General features: G+C 47.6%; 2 protein-coding genes across 3 annotated transcripts in view; one reads left to right on the top strand and one right to left on the bottom strand.

The window, feature by feature from the left end:
• The window catches only part of DTD1 (D-aminoacyl-tRNA deacylase 1), an 89,310-nt gene that overhangs the window by 6,923 nt on the left and 61,752 nt on the right, over positions 1-20,635 (bottom strand). The gene's annotated exons all lie outside the window — the stretch shown is intronic.
• LOC144729581 (S-geranylgeranyl-glutathione receptor P2RY8-like) lies at positions 13,567-18,475 on the top strand. The gene has a single exon (XM_078609931.1). It carries the CDS (start codon positions 14,305-14,307, stop codon positions 15,466-15,468), a length of 1,164 nt encoding a protein of 387 aa, XP_078466057.1. The 5' UTR covers positions 13,567-14,304; the 3' UTR covers positions 15,469-18,475.

Raw genomic sequence — 20,635 nt, 5'->3', positions numbered from 1 at the left:
ACTCACGACACTGCAGATTGCACGCCACAATCGGTGCAATGACCACCAATTGCACCACTGCTGCAGAACGTGCGATTCACCCTGTCACATGACCGTGGGTTCAGACCATAACCTCATCATTGGTGCTGGGAGGTAGATGAGCATCCAATATCGAACAGAGAAGAGCCGGAAGCACGGGGAGGATGTTTGCCATTGTAGAATGTTGTCAAGCACAAAGAACATAATGTTAAATGTTTATCCCTTTAAATGTCTTTTGTACTCGGCCTAGCTCCCCATTTGGAAGAGTGGATTGTTTGTTTTTGTGACTCGTGAAAAGGACCCCTGCAAAAAATATTCCGGTTTAATTGATTTTGTTCAAATAATGACTCCACTGCGTTGGCAGACCACTGGTGCATGCACTCAGGCATCTATTCTGCATCTGCATGAATGCTTCCTTTCCATGGAGCAAGAAAACGCACTTCCAACAACAAAAATATATATTTTAAACATTATGTGTGATTATAGCTGTGATTCTGTGATGGCTGTGATTCAAAAACTACGTGCCATTAACTGCTGTGAAGTTCCAGCTCAGACCTTTGGTGCAAGAATAATTACGATTGTGCCACATCTATGCCTGTTGAAGCACACGGAGCTGTGTTTTGGGATACCTAGGGATGTTTGGTGAAGAAGGCCCTAAAGCAACTTGGATTGGGGGTGACCCCATTACAGATTGAGCACTCACCGAAGCGGATGACACTGCAGAAGCCTTCGGAACATAATTGTGTTGTTCACATTCATTCACACAGCTCCTACTCTCAAGCAGGAGCCCTCTTTTACCAGAAAGCTTAAGTTGAAGGTTTCCTAGGGCTGATCATTTCAAGCAAGGTTAGCCAATTCCGACCCAAGAGGTCTCTGCATGCACACTCCCCCAAACGAGCATCCTTCCCTTGTCTCACTGTCTTAACATTGGCAATCGATTGTGTACGGGCTCTGGCAATGCCCTTCGCCTCATCCACTCCCCCAGGCACTCTCGCAGAGAGAACCGGTGAAGCAGGCTTTACCACTCGGAATTGAGCCACATGCCCCAAAACGTTCATGTTGGCACTCTTGTAGCAGGCGGCCGATAATCCGAAACGAGACGTTCATTCTATCCCATTGGCGTCCCGAGCTGAGAGAGACGCTTGGTATCAAACGAGCTGAGTTGTGTCCTCAATAATAATAATAAAACAACGTCTCAGCCTCGTGTTCTTTGCCATGGGTGGGCTCATGCTCAAATGAGGTGGCTTAGAGCCACACTTCACTGGAGACGCTTGTGAGCTTGGCCCCAGTCTTGTTTAGGATTTAGTCGTACTTATGCATGTGCCTATGTTGAACTTCTTTCGCACCGTACGTAGCCAACGGTGCTAACACAACAACAATGCGTTCTACGCCGATTTGTAATAATAAGCTGAGCCTGAGCCAAGCTTTGGCTGAGCGGTGCTCGAGACCAATTCTGAGCAAGAGCGGTGACCAAGAGTCTGATCCTCCGTGTCCGACTCTGCGTCCCGATCGTGATCGACTCGTTGCGCTCTCCCCACTGATGCTGCCGGGTGGATAAAGGAGGGGGACGGGTTTGAGAAACCCGTCCCCGTCCTTCCACTGCCGTGCTCAGCGATCAAATTGGCGACCTCCATCCAGTGTGACAACCGCGACACCACGGCAGCATTCCAAAACAATAATAACGATCTTCTTGGTTCTTTCGGTAAAGTCACGTAGAAGGGAAGTAATAAAATAATAAAAATAAAACATAATAAAATAATTCTCACGACGTTTCGGCTACAACGCAAGCAGCCGTCTTCACCTGAAGAATTATTTTATTATGTTTAATTTTTATTATTTTATTACTTCCCTTCTACGTGACTTTACCGAAAGAACCAAGAAGATGAATCCCTGCAGTCACGAAAGCTTTAAATCGAAATAATAACGATAAGAATACTCCTAGTAACAACAGTTTAAGAAAGCAAAGAAAATACACACTTTACAATGAGAGTATTTACGAACTGTGGGTCACTGCAAGTTTCCAAAGTCACACCAGACCGTGTTTATAATTATTACAAATTAGTGTAACTGTCCAAGACTCCAGCAGCCAAATTAAAGCAAGTGAGCGAAGGCTTTAAAAGCGGTGAGAGCAATGTTGCATAACATCCCTTGTTCTTTGCTCAGAACGTGCAAGTCAATGAATACGTTTTATTTCTTGAACTTTTGTAAATGCCTATCATTTTCCCCAATCACTTCAGCCCCACCATCCATCAACCTAGCCTATGTTTCTAGAAACCCACACAGGATTAATTTGTTGTGGATGTAGGTTTCACCTCTGGCTGTTCGGAGACTTGAAGCTCCAACCATAGCGCATCAATCGGTCAAGGAATTACAACTCAGTCGATTGATATGAAGCTCATGGAAAATACTGAATTACCAACCCAGGATGGATACATCATCATATGCGTTATACAACCCACAACAAAAAAAGCACTGCTATATATAAATAAACAAACGCATTTCATGAGCAATTATTGATAATAAAAAAACCCCATATAATTATAAACAACAAAAACAAAGCGAATTAATGTCGGTTTGTCAGAGACCACACACAAAACGAAGCAAACAACACAATATATTTGTCAGTTCTGTGAAGGGTTCATAATGGGTCGCCCACAGTGTTTAATGACCATTAACAAGTACTGTGGAAAACTCTTCACGCACGGAGCACCATTACCACACAGCTCACACTCCACTTAGCACCACATTGCCATTTACGACAACTTGCATTTCGTGCCCACATCATTTTAAAGTGACAACCAGGCATTTCCTTGAGCACCATTTACCAGACTCTTGCCGGCCTGGTGTTCTGAACGCCTACCCCCCAAGGCACTCGCGCTGGCTGGCTTTTCATTTTAAAATTCAAAGAGACCTCGGCAGAACCAGATCCGCAAGAGCCATTCTCCCCGGGCCCTCTGTGTTTGAGCGCAGTAGCGATTGTCGGCTTCTCATTTAAACATTTAAAGCCACTCAATGCTATATTCTTAGGTTTTTTTCGGTAAAGTCACGTAGATAAAAAATTAAAATTAATAAAAGTAAAATAAAAATAAAATGAAATATTTTCATTTAAAAATTAATAAAAGTAAAATAAATATTTGTATTTTTATTTTACTTTCATTAATTTTCTTTTTTTTTATCTACGTGACTTTACCGAAAAAACCTAAGAATATGAATCATTGCAGTCACGAAAGCTTCAAATCTAGAATTAATACCACCCAATGCTACCGAATTCCTTGCGTGGTGCTTTCTCGTCTTTGCTCACCATTGCAACATCGCGTCCTTTACGAGAATTCCAAACTCTGTTGCACGAGGGCAAACATCTCCTGCGCCTCCATCTCCATTTAGTATTCTCCCTTCAACATGTTACCTTTGACCGCGGCATCGTGAATGCCCCCTCGTGCCAAACTCGATGAACCGCGTAAATCTATTCCCGGTACGTGTGAAACAAAACTGTGGAGTACGGCACGAGGTCGCATATCGGACGTCGCGTGATCCGCCCATTCCCGATGTACCACCCACACCCTGTGCAGTGCTTGTGCGTGGGTGTTAACTGTCAGACGCTCCTGATGTTCACAAATGTGACCTTTCTACGAAGAGTCACAGGGTCTTAATCCCATGCACATCAGTCAAGTCATTTTACTTTTTGATGAACACGAGTGGTGCATTTCTGGCACCAATCTGCCACTCGAATCGACATCATCAACATCATTACACCCATGAATATAAAATAGACAATTTCAGAGTTTTCTTTTTTAAGGCGAGTTGTGGCTGATTAGCGATTGCATGCAAGCGTACAGAGATGTGTTGTGAGCTGGGACTTGAATGCAGTGATGGAGTTGAGTCATACAATTAAGAGTAATCGCTGTGCAACCCCAATTCAAAATACAGAAAAGCATTTTTCATATTTAAAGCAGCGCTGTGACCATAATTTTCCCTAATAATGTTCAGATATCCAACCTTGTCACACGCATGCTTATATCCGCAGCGAGTCGGATATGTGACGTATCAAATCAATTGACATTTAATTTCGGGGAAATAGAGTGAATATACTAAACACGTAAAAAAAAGTGATGTAACGGCATCGCATGATACTGGACATTAAACGACATGCAAACGAGTGATATATAAATGTTTTCAATGCATTCATCTGTAAGCGGACGTTGAGAAAACGTCTTGTGATGTCACTAAACAACTGCAGACGACGTGGGCGCACTATCACGGAGCCCTCTCACCGCAGGGAAGAGCCAGCTCCGATCGAGTTTCTTCTTTTTCAAAGTCTCGTAACATGTCCCCTTCACGTGCTCCGAGTGGATGACGAGGGGGCACGTGGGCGGTCGTGAAGGTGTTGGCGTAGTCGTGCCTATGGGTCACGAGCTGTCTGCCCACATCGGAGGGTGCTGTCACGGGATACACCGTGATTCTCTCCGCCACCACCACCACAGAAAAAACGGAAGCTCATCGCTGCCGACCGTCTTTTTGCAGTTGGTTCCCTAATCGCTCATCGTCTTGTGACTAGCGTGGGCAAAGAATGTTTATAATTCGACGTTGACGTCGGTTGCCTGTTCTATCAATAGCCCAGTAAGGGCTCATGACTTGCAAACCAGCGGGTCTTCCCACAAACTTACACAATTTAAGGTTCATTATTGGATGCATTGTCTGGCGTTTATTTCACCGATGGGGGATGTATCCACGTGGACGATGACTCGAGTCTCCAGTTACCTAGGCATTTCGATTATCGAAGCGCATTGTGCACTGCAAATTGAATAACATTCAAAGGTCTGAGGTAATCAGGATTTTGGCTTTGTTCTGGAAACAATTTGCCCAAATGTGCCAAATGGGAAAATCACCAGCAATTAAAACACAATCAACCTACCTCTCTCCCTATGCACAGTAAGCCTTTCATATCCGCTCCTGTATGAAAATAAATCATATTACACCATTAAAAAAAGCATTACTCAATTATTCTTTATAGTTAAAAAACTACAAACTTTTCACTGCCGTTTCCCCTCCGTGGAGGCATCGCCGCATTCAACTCGGAACCGTTCTGAACAGCGCTGAGGTTTCCCTCTTCGGTGTTCTCAGATGTATCTGGCTAAAATAGTTTGGCTCTTTGAGGCACGGGAATTTAAGTTGATTTGAGTAAAATAATTCGAATATGGTTTTTTTGGGTGTTTTAACTGACGCTAAGAATCCCAACTCAATTTTGTTTACAATGAAAATTTCCATTAAACCACAATATTACTAAATATACATAACTTAAGCTCTCAATCTCTAGGACAGTCCACTGAAACTTAGGAATCCTAAATACGATGGCATTTGCCACGTTGCTGTTTTGACCCATAAATCTAAACTGGAGATTTGGGTGCATCCACTTTGTCTTCTCGTGTCCTGCCACCACAGAGACTCATCGAGATCCATAGAGACTGGGTGAAAGAAGGGCTACGTTTCTCCCAATACTGGCCAGGAGGCTCAACAAACTTAATAAACTAAATAAAATTATTCATCAATCCGTAGATAGATCATAGCTGATGAGGATGTGTCAGTAATTAAATGGATGTTCCCCTGTTATTTGATGCATGACACCACTATCTCATGCCAGCCACAACCTTTGCTTTTAATCATCATCATTCATAATCAACGTTTTTGGGTTAGATCGCGTTATTTATAAATGTGTCATAACCCTCCACCACCCGACACGGCTAATCAGCAAAAAGAGTGTCACGTTGACAAAAGACAAATAGTTCACCGGTGTGTTGAAGCGTGAAATCACAACATTTACAATTTTTGAGTACGACGTTTCGCTGGTAATTGCATCCAGCATCATCGGGCAATTCACCATTCTGGCGAATTTATAAATAACGCGATATAACCCAAAAACGTTGATTATGAATAATATTGGTCGCGAAAGCCTGCGTGTTAAACTGATCATCATCATTATCGGTCATGGTCAATCCACTGCTGGAGGAAGGCCTTCCCAAGCCACCGCCACCTATCACGAACCCGAAATTGGCTTTAGCGGAGGAGCACATGGCTGGCACGCACTCATGAATATTGTAAAGAGAACCGTCGTTAACTGTGTACACTCAGGGCCTCAGGGAGGCCTTCCTGGATCTACGACAGAAATGAAAATGCATAAATCAACAAAAGTTAATTTTTAAATTATTAAAGTGACTCGGGGAGTTTCAATGCATTACCCTTCATTTGAGACAAAGATTATAGTGGTTATAGCCTTGCCGTCGCAGAGTATATCATCCATCATACACAGGCATACAGGGCGATTCCGTTTATGACCATACTGCCGATTTATAATGAGCCTCATATCACTTTCTTTCTCAACAGGTGACTGAACCTTTTGGGAGCGAGGTCTCCATATCTGACAAAGGAGGGTGTTAGACCATCTAACAGAGTGAATTGCAATTGGCGGGATACGTGAAGAGGCTTTGACATTAAACCCTGTTTTCCTCCGCCAAATAATTCCTCCCGATTACGTTAGTCGGGGTATCTATGAAAGGATCACTCTGTGTGTGAATCTAGCGAAAGTTGGACATAAGCACACCTTATCGAAGCACAATTCTGATATAAGGAACACATTCTGACATTTAACTGGTGGGGAGAAGGCAAAGGGCAGCTGCTGATACAAACCCACTATTTTGGATATCAGCACACGTGTGCTTGCTCACAAGGGGTGTGAGTATATCCAGCTTCTACTACACATACAAAATAGAGCGATATCAAACAACAAAAGGCAAAGGCAGGTTAAACACAGCTGCTCTTCGCTTGCAGATATGTTGTATACATTAACACAGTACATAAATAGTGCATTTTGGTGTTATTTTCCACAAACAATGCCTTCCATTTGTAATAGCGTGAAAACTACACTGTCGTTAATCCGTATGTATGTACCCAGCTGCAGCAGCTACAAAACACCACCCCTGATGGCCTGGGAAATAATTACGACTCGCCACTCACACATTGTGATAACTCGAGGCAGCACACACGCACGGTTAGACTTGCTGCCACGGCCGGGCTAGAAACACGTGGGTGGTGAGACGTGGGGGGCAACACGTGGGTGGAAAGACGTGGGGGGCAACACGTGGGTGGAAAGACGTGGGGGGCAACACGTGGGGGGCAACACGTGGGTGACAACACGTGGGTGACAAGGCGTGGGTGACAAGGCGTGGGTGGCAAGACGTGGGTGACAAGACGTGGGTGGCAAGGCGTGGGTGGCAAGACGTGGGTGGCAAGACGTGGGTGGCAAGACGTGGGTGGCAAGACGTGGGTGGCAAGACGTGGGTGGCAAGACGTGGGTGGCAAGACGTGGGTGACAAGACGTGGGTGACAAGACGTGGGTGGCAAGACGTGGGTGGCAAGACGTGGGTGACAAGACGTGGGTGACAAGACGTGGGTGGCAAGACGTGGGTGACAAGACGTGGGTGACAAGACGTGGGTGGCAAGACGTGGGTGGCAAGACGTGGGTGACAAGACGTGGGTGACAAGGCGTGGGTGGCAAGACGTGGGTGGCAAGGCGTGGGTGGCAAGACGTGGGTGGCAAGACGTGGGTGGCAAGACGTGGGTGACAAGACGTGGGTGACAAGACGTGGGTGGCAAGACGTGGGTGGCAAGACGTGGGTGGCAAGACGTGGGTGACAAGACGTGGGTGGCAAGACGTGGGTGACAAGACGTGGGTGGCAAGACGTGGGTGGCAAGACGTGGGTGACAAGGCGTAGGTGGCAAGACGTGGGTGGCAAGACGTGGGTGGCAAGACGTGGGTGGCAAGACGTGGGTGGCAAGACGTGGGTGGCAAGACGTGGGTGGTAAGACGTGGGTGGTAAGACGTGGGTGACAAGACGTGGGTGACAAGGCGTGGGTGGCAAGACGTGGGTGGCAAGACGTGGGTGGCAAGACGTGGGTGGCAAGACGTGGGTGACAAGGCGTGGGTGGCAAGACGTGGGTGGCAAGACGTGGGTGGCAAGACGTGGGTGGCAAGACGTGGGTGACAAGACGTGGGTGGCAAGACGTGGGTGGCAAGACGTGGGTGGCAAGACGTGGGTGACAAGACGTGGGTGGCAAGACGTGGGTGACAAGACGTGGGTGGCAAGACGTGGGTGGCAAGACGTGGGTGGCAAGACGTGGGTGACAAGACGTGGGTGACAAGGCGTCGGTGGCAAGACGTGGGTGGCAAGACGTGGGTGGCAAGACGTGGGTGGCAAGACGTGGGTGGCAAGACGTGGGTGACAAGACGTGGGTGACAAGACGTGGGTGGCAAGACGTGGGTGGCAAGACGTGGGTGGCAAGACGTGGGTGACAAGACGTGGGTGGCAAGACGTGGGTGACAAGACGTGGGTGGCAAGACGTGGGTGGCAAGACGTGGGTGACAAGGCGTGGGTGGCAAGACGTGGGTGGCAAGACGTGGGTGGCAAGACGTGGGTGGCAAGACGTGGGTGGCAAGACGTGGGTGACAAGGCGTGGGTGGCAAGACGTGGGTGGCAAGACGTGGGTGGCAAGACGTGGGTGGTAAGACGTGGGTGGTAAGACGTGGGTGGCAAGACGTGGGTGGCAAGACGTGGGTGGCAAGACGTGGGTGGTAAGACGTGGGTGGTAAGACGTGGGTGGCAAGACGTGGGTGGTAAGACGTGGGTAGCAAGACGTGGGTGGCAAGACGTGGGTGGTAAGACGTGGGTGGCAAGACGTGGGTGACAAGACGTGGGTGGTAAGACGTGGGTGGTAAGACGTGGGTGACAAGACGTGGGTGGCAAGACGTGGGTGGTAAGACGTGGGTGGCAAGACGTGGGTGGCAAGACGTGGGTGGCAAGACATGGGTGGTAAGATGTGGGTGGTAAGACGTGGGTGACAAGACGTGGGTGGCAAGACGTGGGTGGTAAGACGTGGGTGGCAAGACGTGGGTGGTAAGACGTGGGTGGCAAGACGTGGGTGGCAAGACGTGGGTGGTAAGACGTGGGTGGCAAGACGTGGGTGACAAGACATGGGTGGTAAGACGTGGGTGGTAAGACGTGGGTGACAAGACGTGGGTGGCAAGACGTGGGTGGCAAGACGTGGGTGGCAAGACGTGGGTGGCAAGACGTGGGTGGTAAGACGTGGGTGGCAAGACGTGGGTGACAAGACGTGGGTGACAAGACATGGGTGGTAAGACGTGGGTGGCAAGACGTGGGTGACAAGACGTGGGTGGTAAGACGTGGGTGACAAGACGTGGGTGGCAGGGCTGGGTCCTGCACCACCAAACGTCCCCGGCCTAAGTTCAGGGCGCCACAGTGGCTAGGAGATGTTGACTACCTCGCCTGGTATGCAGGCGGTCGTCGGTTCAATTCCAACCCTGACGCCTGCTGCTGTATATTTTGAGTTTGCGTGTCTCTCTCTCTCCCCGACGTGGCGTGGATTTTTCTCCAGTTCCTCCGGTTTTTCCCTATACATTTGGAATCAACATGCGCTTCGAGTATTTTGCTGCTATAAATGTCCATACCACAAGCCGCTTCGCTGAGCTATCATTCGTGATAGCAAGGTCGCTTTTGAAAAATAACTGTGTCGCTCACTGGGCCTGGTAAAATAAAAATGTCGTTTAGTTTAAGTTCAATGTTGAGGTGCTCCCTCCACCACCATCTGACAGGAGCTGAATCCGTGGCGTGCCCACAGACATAATCCAGCCTGGCTCAGCGCGGAAGCAGCCCATGATCCTCGCGTACGATGACTCAAGCCCACACCCCCCCGTGCATCCACTAAGCCCACGGGCCCTTTTGTTCAACAAGAACACTCATGCCACCTGCATTGTGAGCCTAGCTCCACTGTTTAATAATTTACCATTAATGTTGCTGCACGTTAACCGTGTTACGTCAAGTCGGGGAGCGCTTTAAAACACAGCGGTCGCATGCGCTGTGCCCACGGATGTATCCACACGCCTCGCGTGGAAGTCATGTCGTTTTTTAAAACTAAAACTGTACCGGTTGCGAACACGATGCCACTGTTTTCCCATCAGTGTATGGGACTGTAAAGTGCGGATGGGTAAGGGGTTGTAAGGAAAAGCATTTCCCCAGAGCCGCTGTCCCGTTTGCGGAAACAAAAGTTTCTATTTGTTCTGAAAAATAGGAAACAACGCAAACATTCCTAAAAACACCTTTTCTAATTAATAGGCACACAACAACAACCGCCATTCGCCACTAAGTGGCGGTGACGTCACCAGGGCGCTTGTGCCAGGCTAGGTACACGTTGAGGCCACGTGAAGCGTCGAACGCCCGCTGGCAGGAGGTCACGGGGCAGACCCAGCAGGTGCCACGGGTCGACCGACTGAGATGAGTGGCCGATGCACCACCTGTGCCCCCTATTGTGCCAAAAAAATCTAATACGCATACATCATACTTTCTCATACTCATACATGATACATTCTGGATCTGAGTTAACACGACGCTCAACACTTAGATCAGGAACCAAACGCGAAGCTGCATCAAAGATAACCCCACAGGAAGCTTTACATTTACTGACAGGCGACAACACTACGGTAAATAAATAATGACAATACCACCAAGCGATTACACAAATAACATTACCTACTGTACAACATCATCGCCGCCATGCAGTCCTCTATTTAAATGCAAATAAAACGTTAGATTATTATTATTTGTTGCCGCTGTTACAGCGTTTGACGGCGGCGCACAAAGCAAACTCAACAACAAAAACAACCCAACGCATTCACATCACTTGAGTCAATCAAGTTATGCCTGTTCATTATTCAAGTGTTTGTCTATTCTATCCAATAGCTACTATCACGCGACTATTGATGTGACAACGTGAAAACTGGCCCCCATGGCGTAGAGTGTCTCCAACTCCCGTCATCCACACTCGGAACCTCACTGGCCTCCCGATGATGAAGCGCCACCACAACCACAATAACTATCCACCTATCGTATCGTCTTCCTTTCAACGCCACAGCGCCGTTGCCAAATCATTTTTTTTCAAACCTCATTTTCTAAAAACAAAAGAGGAAAAACAAGCGCACGCGCGAGCACTGTAAGAAACAATAAGGAACTAGACAGTCACGGCAACACACAAAGCACGCGTCAACTTTTGAAGCCGAGTCTGTCTAGAAAAAACGGTGAATCATTTGTTGCGGTGTGCGGGACGGTGCCTCTCGCAGGGTATTTCCAAAACGTATCACGAGATCATTTTTGCGATCTCACCCACGGCCAGCTCGCTCGCAACATCGGCGCACGTTTAAAAAGGCCCCCACCCCCGGCGGCAAGACAGCCGTGGGACCGCAAAAAGCTTCTCCAGCGAAGTCCCCTGCCGCATCGCCAACTGCTGCGCCTCCCTTCCCACCCGCCCTGTCCACATCAAAAAGAGGCACGCACCGAGACTCGCCCCAGAAGGAGGAGAAGCGTCGCGTCACCGCTGCAGCAAAGGGCAGCGGCGCTCGGGTGAGGAGTTTGACTTCATTGGGCACGCGGCCACGGCCGGCAAGAGAGGACACGTTCAGGGCTCGGTTGCGTCCTCGCGCGAAACGACTACGGGGAGTTTGGCACTTTTTCGCGTTAGACACACACAGACACACACACACAAAACCAACCGCCACGATCAAGTATTTTACACTCCATTAATGTTCTGCTTATTTCTTTGCGTGGGAACTTGAATCTTCGAAAACTTCAAAAAGACCGAAAAGGTGCGTTATCCGTGTTCTTATTCACCTTAACCGTGGCTGTTTGGAAAGCGACAAAACGAGCGAGATGCTTATTGCAATCCACGTGCAACATTTTTGTTGAAACTTTCTTTTCCAAGTTCACTTTTAGTTTTAACACGTAGCACGCGAGTGCGAGCAAGCCGACTCTCTTGGTATAATCGTTCGCTACGGTGCAACTGACTCCGCGAGAATTCAGCTGTCGTTCATTTTCTTAGGTTTTTTTTCGGTAAAGTCACGTAGGTAAAAAATTAAAATTAATAAAAGTAAAATAAAAAAAATAATGTCGTTCATTACGCATCGCCTCGGTCGGCCACATTGGCACCCGCCTGTAATCCGGCAGTTGAGAGGAGATGGTTGGCATCTCACCCGACTGTAAGATGGCAATTATCGCAAGCGGTTGCTGTGAATGAACCTGCGTGGCCCTTTCACTGTTATCCCTGCGTTATGCATCCGGTTTTCTTCTAGACACAGTTCAACGTCTCCATATCTGACCGCCGCATATCCGCCCTCACCAATTAGCCAACCAAAAGCCGGCGCAGTGTCTGTGCTTTGCGTGTCATTTTATTTCGATGTTCACACAAAAAATCTAACCTCGTTTAAAATAATTTCCTAATATTTGAAGCGATTTTTCTTTGTCCTTCAGTCACCTCTTTGAGCTTGGTGTAACTGTCATATTTTATATGGTGTTCACATTTATGTGTATATTTGTTATGATTATTATGCTGCCTGTTTACCCTCGGAAGGCCTCACCGAGTCCCACGACTCTTTTTCAGGAGGGTCTTGCCGAGTTGTCATAGTTGGAGATGATGATGATGATGACTGCTGCTGTGTATAGTCCCAATTCAGTAATTTGTGGGTCATTCTTCAAATTTTGGCAAATTTGAATAACATTACAAAAATTATCCACAACCTAATTGTAGAAATACAATTGCTTACATTTTCATAATTTACACGTATTAATACATCGCCCCTAAAACACTAAAATGTCACGGTCGGCTACACACAGTTGCGAAAGAAGTTCAACATACATACCGACATTCTAATGACAATGTTTTTGATACATATGTCAGAACAGATCGTAAGCAACAATTAAAATATATATTTTGATTTAGAAAAAAGGGTGAATGGCTTTTCATTAATGAGTTGAGTTTCCCAACAGCATTCCAAACCGATTTCTTTCACCTCATTTTGATCTCATTCCCCCTTCTGTAACTGTCCCAATGACACATATTGTGTTGTGTGTTCCTCTGGGTTACCCTCCGACAGATACCTCCAGTTTTTTTTAACGAACTTTGTCGTACATTACATTTGCGTGAATGTATCACGAGCCAACTTCTTCATTTTCACACGGCGACATTAAGAAGTTGCTTTGCGAAAATTGCGCTGGGGACAGCCAAGGCGTGAATATGATTGTGAAGAACATCACCGTCGGGATCTTCCGCACTACAACAGTGATTCTACTGTCGAACGGGAAAGATGATAAACAACTTAAACGCCACACGATTGACGCAAGAACACAGATAATGGCGTTCTTTAGCACAAGGAGAAAAATTATACTTTTACACTTGGCAATATATCTAAGCAAAGCGCGCTTGCAAAAAGAGCACCATGAATAATGTATGTCTTTAATGTGTGCAAATGCAGCCTCTCTGAATCTTTCATGAGTTACCCACAATAGCAAATCCTGTCCATTCTGCGATTGAAATTGGTGTTCCGACGTAAAATAACGACATGCTGAAAACGTTGGCATACTCTTGTTATCGGTTAGGAGCAACACGAGTGAGTCGAGTACGGTTACGAGCTAGAGACACACATCGTGTCTCACATCGATTATTAATTATATAGTCAGGGTAAACACAACCCGCTTGTGATTGAATGAGGTGGAGACTGCTCTTCTGTGCAGGGGATAACAGAGCACACGTGCACAATTGTGGCATAGCCTGGATAGTGTCGTGATAAAACAAAATACATGCAATACCTTCCTAGCATCTACAAACACACACGACACAGGGCGGTGTGATCTAACTACCAGATTGAATGCTGGCGGTGAAAGCAAGGCTATTAAACCACAATTATTGTCAATTTAAATAATATAGCCATAAGAGATAGGTAAGCTCTTGGCCAACATATTTTCTTCCAAGCAAATGGGGATTCTTATCATTTTGAGATGGAATCAAAGAGTTCGAAACGTCAGCAGTGAACAAGAACGATGAAGTAAAGCGAAGGGAAGATCACTGCGCCACTGTGGCGAGATGTTAACTACCTCACCTGGTATACAGGAGGTTGTGAGTTAGATCCCGACCCTGATGCCTGTATATTTGGAGTTTGCGTGTTCTCCCCGTGGTCGTGTGGATTTTTCTCCAGGTCCTCCGGTTTTTCCCTCCACATTTAGAATCAACGTTCGTTTCGAGTATTTGACTGATGTAAATTCCCACGTGATAATGAGCCACTTTGTTGAGCTTTCGTCTGTGGCCATGGCCCCTTCTGAAAAAGAGCTGCATAGCTCAGTGGGCCTTACCTGGTAAAAATAAATAAAAAAGTGACAACACCAACGAGAGAGTGCAATGCATTCGTTTTCGCTGGAATCTATACCCGTGCCAACCTTATTTCATTTCAGCACCACGATGGACGGCAACAGCAGCGGCGGCTCGCTCAACATCAGCAAGCTCGACAACTTCACGCGGGCGCTGCTCACGGGACGCCTGACCACCGTCGCGCTGCCCACCATCTACGTGCTGGTCTTCGCCGTCACGCTGCCCTCCAGCGTGGCCGCCCTGCTGATGCGCGGCACGCGCTCCTTCAAGCCCGGGGCGGGTCGCGCCGCAGACGCCGCCGCCAACGCCGCGGGACGCCGCCCGTCCCCCACGAGCATCTACATCCTCAACCTGGCGGCCGTCGACCTCGCCTTCGTCGTCTTCCTCCCGCTGCAGATCGCCTACCACTACGGCGGCAACCACTGGCCCTTCGGCCGCTTCCTGTGCCACGCGGTCACCGCGCTGCTCTACCTCAACACGCACTGCTCCATCTACTTCCTGGCGTGCATCAGCGTCGACCGCTACCTGGCCGTCCTGCACCCGCACGGCTTCCACAGGCTCAGGAGCGGCCGCTTCGCCGCCGGCGCCTGCGCCGCCACGTGGGCCCTGATGGTGCTCGCCACGGCGCCCCTGCACGCCGTGGACCTGACGCGGCGCGTGCCCGAGCTGGGCGTCACCACCTGCTACGACGTCTTCCCCAAGAGCGACGCCGTCGTCACCTTCTTCCAAGTCTACTGCGTCGTCTTCTTCCTCGTCATCTTCCTGCTGCCCTTCTGCGTCACCGTCTTCTGCTACGTGTCCGTCATCCGCGAGCTCGCCAAAGGCGGCGGCGGTGGCGGCGGCGCCGCGGGCGGCGGCGGCGGCGGCGGCGCCAAGGTCGGCAACTTTCGTCGCCGAGCCATGCGGCTGTCCGCCGTGGTGCTGCTCATGTTCGTCACGTGCTTCGCGCCGTGCAACTGCGTGCTGCTGGCGCACGCGCTGCTCAACTGGATACGCGGGAGCAGCGGCCTGTACGGGGTCTACCGGCTCACGCTCGCCTTCAGCAGCCTCAGCGCCTGCCTCGATCCGTTCGTCTTCTACTTCAGCTCGTACGAATTCCGCAGGGCCGTGCGCCGCCTCTTGCGCCGCGGGTCGTACTCCGGCGCCGAGGTGTCGAGCCAGGAGCACGAGGCCACCTCCAACAGCAAGGTTTAGACGGGCGAGGCGGGATTTGTAGAAGCGAGGACTATGCGATGCTGGGGTATCTTTGGAGCCGACTGCGTTGCCGTTTGCGACGCGACGGGAAAACACCACTGCCCTTGATGTTAAGTAGCAATCTGCAGTTTGGATAATTTAAGCAAATCCCTCGATTGACGGTGTTCACATCTCACTGCATTGACTTGACGCATACTTGCACAACACAGCCCCGGCACGCATTTAGTCTCTGTAAAATTGCGCACTTAAAACTGACATTATTTATTTGCATTTCTAAATCAGTAAAACATTGAAGAATTACAAACGTAACCTTTGAACTGTTGTCAGAGGGGTGGATGGCCGCGTGTGTATTCTGCGGCATGTCGTGCCGGGTCACTGGAGCTGGACTGCATTGCATCCTGCATTCGTGCATTCCTACTGCGTCTGATTTCAACGAGCCAGACAGAACAGCGCGATGACACGTTCGAGCGCCACGGGCTTACTCACTTTCGACCACCCAAATGTACAAAGTGATCCGTACAAACCGGTTGAGTCCCCCGGAATTGGATTTCATGAAACAGGTCTTTAAAATGTCCCATGTCTGAGATGGAGGAATACATTGTGCGGGTAAAAATTCCCATCAACTCTTAGATATGACTCTTGCTTGTGTTAAGAGGCTTTGTCTCACCCGAACTGCACACTCTCCACTGAAGATGAAATGCTACAACTCGGGTTCCTGACATTTATTCCAGCTGTCAGCCAGGCAGGTGTTTACAAAATGCAAATGAATACTCAGATTACTTGGAGGTTAGCTCACCAGTCACTGAAGCTGTTTGCATAAAGCAGCAAATCCATGACTTACGTTTGGATTTGTCAAGACAAATGGTGACGTTAGGATGCTGATGTAATTTGCAAGAGTATGCCATTGCATGCTACTGTCCTCGCACCGATCTCAAACTTCAAGAACAGCCACAGTTCCCTGTTCATAACAATACACGGACTTCGGTAACAATAGTCTCAAGTGTTGCAATGCCGATAAGATGAAGAGTCTCAATGCACTTAGAGCCCATTTAATGGAATGACAATGATTTACTTAAAGTGGAAATCCTACAAATGGGGTGTTCTCCCATTTAAAAAAATGCATCATGTACTGAACCTTGTGTAAAAGAATCCCAGCCAAATTACTCAGGCTAATAAACACACAGTGCTCTATAAAGGTACCATCATTTATTGAAATAAGATTAACTAGGCGGCAGCTTGAACTGCACGGTTGAAATATTGGCAACGCATTCCTTGTACCAGGGGTTGAGCAACCAAAATAACAAGAAGTGCCATTTTTTCTCGAATTCGGTAAAACAAACAAAAAAAAATCTATATTTCAAAAAGCCGCGATGCACAACGTCACGAAGCAGTCCTTTGAAGGAGCCGCGGACGGCTCTGGAACCGCACGCAAGTTGCCGACCCCTGGCTTAGACGCTCCAATTGTTGATCCCAGCAACAGCGCAGAAGAGAACCATTCGAGGCGATCGTCCCTGGGAGCCTCCCAAACGTCCGCGCGGAAGCGTGTCGCCAACACCGCGGGAGACGTGGAGGTTCGAGGGACGAGACTAACGTGCGTGCTGTACTTGTATCTGTACGTATGTTCCGTATGCATGTTGAACTTTTTCGCACCGTACGGGCAATGACGCGGCACAACGGTAGCGCGTTCGCCGCTTACTGCAGACGTTCACGGTTCGAATCCAGTGGCCGCCCTGGTTATTGCCACAGTGGTGTAATAACCACAGTGTTGATAGGCAACGCCTGCTTCACAGCACACGTTAAAGATGCCCCGGCGTCATTCGCAAGAGTGGGCCGTCGTGTGCCGGCATCAGATTCCAAGTCGGCCAAATTCGAAAATTATTAGCAAATTACTAATTTTTTATTATACGCAGCGGCAATCATCGCCCCCTACCGGCAGGCTAATGTCCATTTGCAGGCCAAGTGCCGAGTCAACCTGTGCCACACAGGGACAGCTGCCGCTGTGGGTGCCTTATTATATGTTTGAGATGTGTTGTAGGGAGTATAGACCGCCAAATCAAAAGCACATCATTAACCTTGCCCAAACTCTGAATATAATAACAGCTGATATCTTTATGGACACCCTGGACAGTATTTTACACATCCATGCATTTAAATTAAGGGTAAAAACACACACGTTCTTCTCGAAATACATTTTATGAAAATCCATGCAGAAGACTCAACAGTCAATGTGGCTTAATGTCCCTGCTCTTGGGAGTAAGGCAGTATCGTACGGCGATTATCACTAAATAATGTCTTAATATTGCTTTCACACCACACTAGGCAGCACTCCACACATGTTTGTGTGATGTATAAATCACGGGTAATGTGCCATTACATTCGTGGAAAACTGCATGGACAGAGCTCTAAAAATCTAACGTTTGAAAACGCTCACACCCACACAGTGTAAAAAAATAATACAATCACGAACATTGCATAAATGTCCAGCTTGACATCTTTGCAACAATTTTGCAGACCTTTGGAATGACGCAGAACTTTTTTCAGTCAATGTCATTGTAACGGCGCCGCTTTCACACACATTGAATGGGCGACGACGCATGACAATTTACGTGGCAACGGCCTCTGAATATTCCACGGAAAGCACTAACTTACATAATGCACTATTGTAAATATTTTGCAACCAGTTTTATTTTTCCCCAAAAACGGTTGGGTAAATCAATGCAAAACTTTCTCGTTGACACATTTATTACCCAAAGAGATCTACTGTAAGTATAAAAAAATATTCCATCTCTTGTGCTGAAATTGTAAAGTACATTCTTCGCACGTGCACAGACGAATATCACCGTATGTTGTAAATTATCGGTGGGACGTTGCCTCGCTCGATGCATTGATTAAAATCGACTCTTGCGCTCACAATGCAGACGTCCAATTGTGTCCGCGCGGGATTTAATAACTTGCGGTTCGCGTTTCATCGGCAATCGGCTCACGTGACCCTGGAAGCCGCTAGAGGTGCTACAATCCACCACGATGTTCGCAAAGGGATCGATTCTTGACAGGTAATCACAACCAACATTCATGACGATTCATCGAATCGTTCCAGGCCTATTGTAAGCGTGCGCACTGTTCCCACAGTATACAAAGAGACACAATGTGCAATGTTTTTAAAATTCTAATTATCCTGACACAGCTGCCAAGTGCTTCCACAGCTCCATATTTTCACAATGACTGGATAGCAGACTGACATTCCGACTGATTACGCGAAGGCCTTTTATTATAGTTGTCTGCAGGAAAGTTACAAATCAAAAAGTGATTTTTTTTGCTGCTATATTCAGAAATGTTTCTTCCATGTTCATTTCTGAGCAGTATTCCATTCTCTGTAATTTTTTCCCCTAAAATTACCGTAACCGTGTAAAAATGTCAACATTGGCCCAACGTTGGCATCTAGTTGGAACTGTTAACCCAACAATCCATGTGTACTGGGAAGGCTTTCATGTGGAATGTATTACGAAATTATAATAAACGACAGTATATTCAAGTTCTGACATATGACCAAACATTTTAAACCTCTACAATGTATTCCATATATACAGCTGGATTTATTACGTGATTCTTTTCAGATAAAGTCCGTACATTTGCCAATAGCAACAGGCCAACTCGAAACGGGCATCCTCGTTCTTACCCAGTGCGTCATAACATCGCTTGACACCTACACCTCTACCCCTCCTGTCATCGCGGACGATGACATCAGTCGCAGCTTGAAAGGGTGTTTATGAAGGAGGTGAATCGATGTCATCGGCACATGTGCAGATGTTCGGTGGAATAGTTCCCAGCAGGATCGTGAGAGATTGTGACTTTCTGGAGGGGCCTTCAACCGGTAGTCAAATCACCATGGTGATGATGATGATGATATTTCTAGTTCTGTTGAGAATGTTACTATTGCTTGCATGGTCTACGGTTGTAACAAAAAACGAATGCAAAGTTTTGCAAATTCACCATGAAGCTACTCCTTATACAGTGAACACAAAAAGTCAAAGTGATTTTCTGCTCACCACCGCACTGACGTGGCACTCACCTGCTTACAGGGGTGGAAATTCCACGTTCATACGACAGGGGAGAGTCTATCCATAAGACAACCACTTTTGACTTCCGCACAAAGTCATACTCAATATAACAAACCCCAGAGGGATGATGGGCTGAGCCAACCCCCATCCCCGATTTGAACTCACAACCTTCTGATCTAACTCTACTGCTGAGATTCCTGATGAGACATCACAGCATATACATGAATGTACATGCACCATGCTCCCATAAGCATGCCATGAATGTATTGATAAAATGTTCACAGCCGTAAACGTAAATGCACGTTGGTGTTTGACCGCGTCCATTATTTGCATGAATTTGCAAATAAATTTACGAATGTAAAAAAAGCATCCCTTGCGAAGGGAGTGATTTACAATTGGCGTTTGCAAACACCCCCACATATGTTTGGGAAAGCCGCACATAAATCGTACGTGAGCCTTGCTGGAAAAGTAAGAGAGATATGAGCATGGCCAAGCAGTTTTGCGTTAAATTCATGTCCTGGCAGAAGGCAGTTCCCACCAGATACAGGACTTGCGGGTAGAGCTGGTAACACCACCAAAAACAAAACCTTCACTACTTCACCACTGACTTGAGTGAAGCTTCATGCTAAATCAGTCGGCGGTGCATTTCCCATAAACCAATGCACCAGATCCCTTTTCACGTAGCGCGTATTGTAGGCTCCAACTCAAGCTAGCATTGTGGAAATACTGTAACATTAAACATGTGCAATGCGTACTTGTGTTAAAAGTACAGCCATGTACATGTTCTAGTGATTCATTAATTATTAGTCACTGCGGTTAGGGCACTGCCCTATCAACCTCGCCCCCCGAGTTTGATTCCCAGCCATGGCTAACATTGGCGGTGCGCTGTATCTGAACCGATCGATCTAAGATGTCTCCCCTCACCGTTCACCAACCCGCACTGACCAGCGTGGTGAAGTATGGTCAAAACACCCCCACCACAGATTTCATATGGAGTGGGGCGCCTTGCTTCTGGTGGTTAATTGACAAAAGTCTTGCCGCCTGTCAGATGAAATCTGCCCGGAGCGTGCAACAGCGAGCTAAGCTTATTGTACACGGTCCATATACAG

The sequence above is a fragment of the Lampetra planeri genome, chromosome 33 (genome assembly GCF_965212315.1).
Source record: "Lampetra planeri chromosome 33, kcLamPlan1.2.h2, whole genome shotgun sequence".
Classification (NCBI taxonomy): domain Eukaryota; kingdom Metazoa; phylum Chordata; class Hyperoartia; order Petromyzontiformes; family Petromyzontidae; genus Lampetra; species Lampetra planeri.
The sequence above is the reverse complement of the archived record's forward strand: the minus strand, read 5'-3'. Positions and strand labels throughout refer to the sequence as shown.

Excerpts from the sequence above, each read along its gene's own strand:
- LOC144729581 (XM_078609931.1), top strand. The coding sequence starts at position 14,305 with ATGCATTCGTTTTCGCTGGAATCTATACCCGTGCCAACCTTATTTCAT.